Source organism: Salmo salar, chromosome ssa09 (assembly GCF_905237065.1).
Source record: "Salmo salar chromosome ssa09, Ssal_v3.1, whole genome shotgun sequence".
NCBI classification, from domain to species: domain Eukaryota; kingdom Metazoa; phylum Chordata; class Actinopteri; order Salmoniformes; family Salmonidae; genus Salmo; species Salmo salar.
In genome coordinates this window covers 104,264,667-104,271,413 of record NC_059450.1, presented here as the reverse complement: position 1 = coordinate 104,271,413, position 6,747 = coordinate 104,264,667, and the positions used below count along the sequence as shown (strand labels likewise).

At 41.0% G+C, this 6,747-nt stretch overlaps 1 protein-coding gene across 1 annotated transcript; it reads right to left on the bottom strand.

Annotated features, from left to right (window-relative positions):
* Positions 1-434: 434 nt before the first annotated feature.
* Positions 435-2,629, bottom strand: LOC123744697 (small nuclear ribonucleoprotein Sm D3). The gene is made up of 4 exons (XM_045724285.1): positions 2,506-2,629; positions 1,183-1,321; positions 857-1,049; positions 435-687 (listed from the first exon to the last, which is right to left on the bottom strand). The coding sequence occupies exons 2-4, from the start codon at positions 1,306-1,308 to the stop codon at positions 620-622; spliced, it is 387 nt and encodes a 128-aa protein (XP_045580241.1). The 5' UTR covers positions 1,309-1,321; positions 2,506-2,629; the 3' UTR covers positions 435-619.
* Positions 2,630-6,747: the final 4,118 nt, after the last annotated feature.

Genomic DNA, 6,747 nt, shown 5'->3' with positions numbered 1-6,747 from the left:
TCGAAACCTTAATGACTTGGAGAAGATCTACAAAGAGGAGTGGGACAAAATCCCTCCTGAGATGTGTGCAAACCTGGTGGCCAACAAGTACTAAGTCATGTTTTGCAGAGGGGTCAAAAACGTATTAACCTCATTAAAATGCAAATCAATTTGTAACATTTGACATGTTTTGGATTTTTTGTTGTTATTGTCTCTCACTGTTCATATAAACCTACCATTGAAATTATAGAGTGATCATTTCTTTAAGTGGGCAAACATACAAAATCAGCAGGGGATCATACTTTTCCCCCCCCACTGTACACACACGTAATTTTACAACCCAGATAGCTAGGTAAAGGGTGGTGAAATATGAAAGTTCCTCAAAGTAATTGCATGTCACAGCCATTAAGGGTCATATCACAATCACCCAATAAGAGACCAAAAGGCACCTCAAATAGAAGTTAGCAGACAGGGGAAGTGACTATTTATTACAAATATACATTAATATATAAAAAAAATTACAATGTCAAAAACATGTGTCCGTCTTGCAAAATGTAAATGTCTGGCTAAAGGAAAAAAGTATTCTCTTAAGAAAAAAATATTAAAAACACTACCATGCAATCTTTAACCATTGCAGATACTATCGCCTCTTCTGGAAAATGGTTCCTCTTCCAATTCCTCCGCCACGACCCCGTCCTCTTGCAGCCACTGCAGAAAAGACAGTTAAATAAGAACAGAAGTTACCAGATGTATAGCAACAAAAAAAAATATATATATACATATAAAAATTAGTTACTACTCATAGTCGAGTGAAAATTAGTGTTATTCGCCCTCAATCATTTTCCATAGTGGTATATGTAGAAGCAGTAGCACTCACCCTGGGCTTTGAGAATGGCTGCCTTCCCCCTTCCTGCTCCTGTGCCCTGGTTCTTGTTTTTCATGCTCTTTAACATAGGAGCATTCTTTAACATGTCCGGTAAAATCAGGAAGCGAATCTTGCTGCCCCGGATGTAGACCTGCTCTAGTTGGGCTACACGGCCATCCCGATGAGTCACAGTGATATTGGACATCTAAAAGTTAGAGATAAGAGTTGATATACTTCCTACACACAATTCTGTAAAAAGGACAAACAAATCCCTCCCTTACATGATAATAAATTTAAAAAACTATAGTCTGAACCCTAAAGGCAGCCAGATGACACACCTGGCAGTTCATGTTGTCCTCAGCCTCAATGAGCTTGCCTCTGTACACTTCACCAGTGTTGGTCTCACAGGTCACAATGTGACCCTCTGCTTCATGCAGAATCTTGATGGGCACGCCGATGGACATATTTGCAGAGGTCCTGTAGAAACAACGAGACCAGGTTTAGATTGACAGTGTCTCCAGAGATAGAAAACAATTTGTACCTTATTACGGGCGGCTTGTAGCCTAGTGGTTTGAGCGTTGGGCCAGTAACCGAAAGGTTGCTGGATCGAATCCTCGAGCAGACAAGGTAAAAATCAATCATTCTGCCCCTGAACAAGGCAGTTAGCCCTCTGTTCCCCAGTATGTCATCATTGTAAATAAGAATGTGTTCCTAACTGACTTGCCTAGTTAAGTTTTTTTTAAGCTATAATTAACAAGGTATAAAGAGGCAAACTAAAGCATTTTATTTCAGCGTGAGGGGTTAGATTATAGCCTACCATAAATAAAGTGCACCCCTGGTCAGCCTAAGTCCTGCTGTTTGCCCTACCCCCCACTCTTCCATACACTACCACACTTTTTTACTTGGAACCCTGACTCTTTCAATGTCTGGTCTTCAGTCCATGCACTCACTTGGCTGACCCAGATCAACACTGGTCTTCATAGTTGCTAATGGATATGCCTGGTTTGACTTAAGTCTTGGACTATTGTTCTTTAAACTAGGTGGGTCACAGTAATCAGAACTCTACTTGGCCAATCAGAGGATGTCTTCTTATCTATGGAGTTCAGTTTCTTTGTCACCTCTGCTTGCTGGTTTAGGCCTGGGTTACAATTGTATTAACGTTGTGATTCAGCCTGCGCATAGCCTTCAAGGTGGCCTAAATTGAAAACAAACATGTTCAATTCTACTGGAAAGTGAGTATCAAGGTTAATCGTTACCTCCACAATTGAGCCAGGTAAATAAGAAAAATGTTAAATTCAAAACATTGTCACATACACCGGATAGGCGCTGTGAAATGTGTTGTTTTACAGCCATCGTAGTTACGGCGCCCTTGGAGCAAATGCAGGTTAAGTGTCTTGCACAAGGACACATCGACAGAATTTTCACTTTGTAGGCTCGGGTATTTGAACTATCGACCTTTCGTCACTGTGTTAACCGCCATGCTACCTGCCTCCCAAACATATTTAAACTGCAAAATGTAGTTAGCTAGGTAGCTACATAGCTAGCTTACTCAACTGGGGATCTCTACTTTAGCAAACTAGCAAGGATGGGTGTGTTGGTTTAGGCTCGCTGGATAGTAGAAGCAATCTAGCAACTTGCTTCAAATGTAGCATTGTTTTTACCTTTATTTAAAGTTGTTCTTTGTTGATTTCCGCGGTCTTCCAACTTTCAAGCTTCTGCAACGTGTGACCAATGAATCAGCGGCGAGGGTATTTCGTGCTTTTTACGACTACCCAGAATGCAACTGGAGAAAGGAAGAACTTCCGGTTAAAGCATAAAGCGATGCCTCATGTGACTTGTTGTCTTCCTCGATATATTATTATAGATCTTAGGTTTGCTAAAGAAGTTTAGGCGCCCCACTTTTTTAGATGGAGACGACCCCATTGTAAAATGAACGTGTTTAGATAGATTAAACATACAGACAATCTGACAGGCCATTTCCTTTCATTTCCTTCCTTTGTGTATTCAACTCTGATTCAACTACAGTCACAGACAGAAGGGGAAACCCAGACTTTAATTATTATTTTTTTATTAACAACAAATCAAAACAGAGAGTACATGAGGGAACACAAGTATATATAGATTATATACAATGGACAATTGAGCTAAGGGGTACAATATCACATTACACAAAGACCTTAAGGGACATACATACACTTATAATTCTAACAGCTTTCAGAACATTGTCACCACCGATAAATCTACGATAATCGATCATTTCAATAAGCATTTTTTCTACGGCTGGCCATGCTTTCCACGGCCAACAGCTCTGCACCCCCTGCAGCAACTCAGCAACTTGCCCAAGCCCCCCCCCCTCCCCCCCCCCACACACACACTTCTCCTTCACCCAAATCCGGACAGCTGATGTTCTGAAAGAGCGGCAAAATCTGGATCCCTATAAATCAGCTGGGCTAGATAATCTGAACCCTCTCTTTCTAAAATTATCGCTGAAATTGTTGCAACCCCTATTCCTAGCCTGTTCAACCTGTCTTTTGTATAATCTGAGATCCCCAAAGATTGGAAAGCTGCCGCGGTCACCCCCCTCTTCAAAGGGGGAGACACTCTAGACCCAAACTGTTACAGACCTATATCCATCCTGCCCTGCCTTTCTAAAATCTTCGAAAGCCAAGTTAACAAACAGATCACCGACCATTTTGAATCCCACCGTACTCTGCTGCCAATGACTGGAACGAAATCCAAAAATCACTGCAGCTGGAGACTTATATCTCCCTCTCTAACTTTAAGCATCAGCTGTCAGAGCAGTTTACCGATCACTGTACCTCTACTCAGCCAATCTGTAAATAGCACACCCAACTACCTCATCCCCATATTGTTATTTATCTTCTTGCACTTTTGCACCCCAGTATCTCTACTTGCACATTATCATCTGCACATCTATCACTCCAGTGTTAATGCTAAATTGTAATTATTTTGCCTCTATGGCCTATTTATTTCCTTACCTCCCTAATCTTCTACATTTGCACACACTGTACATAGATGTTTCTAATGTGTTATTGACTGTACGTTTGTTTATATGTAACTCTGTGTTGTTGTTTTTGTCAAACTGCTTTGCTTTATTTTGGCCAGGTCACAGTTGTAAATGAGAACTTGTTCTCAACTGGCCTACCAAGTTAAATAAAGGTGAAATAAAAAAGAAAATAAACACACACACACACAAAGACAGACAAGGATTACTACCAACTCATTATATACTGTCTCTCAGCTCAAAACCCAATTCAAGCTTCAAATAAACCTGCCAGGGACCCTGATCTACACAACTCACTGTCCCTCTATTCACTTATTCAGTCAGCGCCAATAATCTAGAGACATGCATCAGAGGGTAAATGTCTCCTCTTCTCTATTTACACCAGTAGCAATAAGGCCATAGAATCAACCGTGACAGAGGGGCTTGTAAAGGCATGCTTACAAACAAATAACCATAGAGATTATCATGTAGGCTAATTATTTCCCAAATAATTTGTATATTCTAACAAGGCACCCACTAGACTCATGTTGTATACTAAAGCCAGGCTCCCTGTATGTTAACTATTACTTTATTACTCGCTGTAAAGGTTGCCCACTTGAATGAGACATTGTTTTCTTACACGATATCATGTCGCCAAAGCCTCCACCTGAAACATGTCTTCTTTCACCATGTTTAGTCTACAATTGATTAGGCCATTCAGAATGCAAAAATATTCCACAGTGTTTGATTAGGATTTTTATATGATGGTTACAGCATTGACTGTGTGTTCCTTTGTTTTGGCTTGTTGGCAACACTTGTAGGGGGATCTGGCTCTGAAATCATACAATGACTTTGATGATGTATTCAATAGAGTTGTGACGTGTGACTGGTGCTTTTGTCAAGGTTATCAATCTATCAACCTCATATGTTCAATAGATATAGACAGAGTATAATTGGCTGTAAAATCATTAAGTTACAGAGGCTATACAGTGCATTCTGAAAGTATTCAGACCCCTTGACTTTTCCAACATTTTGATACATTACAACCGTACTGGTAAATTGATACAAAAAATGTTCTCGTCAATCTACACACAATACCCCATAATGACAAAGAGAAAACAGGTTTTTAGTCATTTTATATATATATATATATATAAAACTGAAATATCTTATTTACATAATTATTCAGACCCTCTGCTATGAGACTCGAAATTGAGCTCAGGTGCATCCATCCTTCAGATGTTTATACAACTTGGAGTCCACCTGTGGTAAATTCAATTGATTGGACAAGATTTGGAAAGGCACACACCTGTCTATATATGGTCCCACAGTTGACAGTGCATTACAGAGCAAAAACCAAGCCATGTGATCGAAGGAATGGTCCATAGAGCTCAGAGACAGGATTGTGTCAAGGCACAGATCTGGGGAAGGGTACCAAAAAATGGCTGCATCATTGAAGGTCCCCAAGAAAACAGTGGCTTCCATCATTCTTAAATGGAAGAAGTTTTGATCAACCAAGACTCTTCCTAGAGCTGAAAACTCGGCCAAACTGAGCAATCGGGGGAGAAAGGCCTTGGTAAGAGAGTTGACCCAGAACTCAATGGTCACTCTGACAGAGCTCCAGAGTTCCTTTGTGGAGATGGGAGAATCTTCCAGAAGGACAACCATCTCTGCAGCACTCCACCAATCAGGCCTTTATGGTAGAGTGGCCAGATGGAACCCACTCCTCACTAAAAGGCATATGACAGCCCACTTGGAGTTTGCCAAAACGCACCTAAAGGACTCTCAGACCATGAGAAATAAGATTCTCTGGTCTGATGAAACCAAGATTGAACTCTTTGGCCTGAATGCCAAGCGTCACATCTAGAGGAAACCTGGCACCATTCCTACGGTGAAGCATGGTGGTGGCAGCATCATGCTCTGGAGATGTTTTTCAGTGGCAGGGACTGGGAGACTAGTCAGGATCGAGTGAAAGATGAACGGAGAAAAGTACAGTGAGATCCTTGATGAAAACCTGCTCCAAAATGCTCAGGACCTCAGGCTGTGCGGCGAAGGTTCACCTTCCAACAGGACAATGACCCTAAAGCACACAGCCAAGACAACGCAGAAGTGGCTTCGGGACAAGTCTCTGAATGTCCTTGAGTGGCCCAGCCAGAGCCTGGACTTGAACCCGATCAAACATCTCTGGAGAGACCTGAAAATAGCTGTGCAGCGACGCTCCCCATCCAACATGACAAAGGTTGAGAGGATCTGCAGAGAAGAATGGGAGAAACTCCCCAAATACAGGTGTGCCAAGCTTGTAGCGTCATACCCAAGAAGACTCGAGGCTGTAATCGCTGCCAAAGGTGCTTCAACAATGTACTGAGTAGTCTCTCTTTTGTAGATACTGTGTAGCGTTGCCAGTGGTATCAATTGATATTGTTATTAGGTAACGTTAGTGCCTTAGTTCTGGTGAGTCAATTCTCCCTTTGTTTTAACGTTTTATTTTATTACCATGAAGCTGCTCATTTCTATTTATCGATGGTGCCCGTATCCAGGGTAGATAAAGCACAGTTCTATTATTAGGTTACGTAATTTCTTTAAAGGCATTGCTGCTAACTTAGTGGTATTGCTGTAAGATCTGATTTATAAAAATGTTAATACTTTCTTCTAAAACAGCCTAGTTTTGGGTTCTAAATAAGTATTTCTTATTTATTTATTATGCGCAACTTGTCAAATACTTCACAATTTCAGCGGGGCTCTCTACTCGATAGGTTTGGTGTTCCTCACTACAAGCACATTATGTGTGGTTATCTTTGCGTGGGGATTAGCGGTTACCTTATTCCATTAGGTGACCAGGGTGGGTTTTCTTTTTCATACCAGACTTCAGAGTAATGTTTGTTTATGTTTTTATTCTTCT

Excerpts from the sequence above, each read along its gene's own strand:
- LOC123744697 (XM_045724285.1), bottom strand. The coding sequence starts at position 1,308 with ATGTCCATCGGCGTGCCCATCAAGATTCTGCATGAAGCAGAGGGTCAC. Across the intron at positions 1,050-1,182 it reads AGGACAACATGAACTGCCAG|ATGTCCAATATCACTGTGAC; the intron begins GTGTGTCATCTG and ends TCTAACTTTTAG. Across the intron at positions 688-856 it reads AGCCATTCTCAAAGCCCAGG|TGGCTGCAAGAGGACGGGGT; the intron begins GTGAGTGCTACT and ends TCTTTTCTGCAG.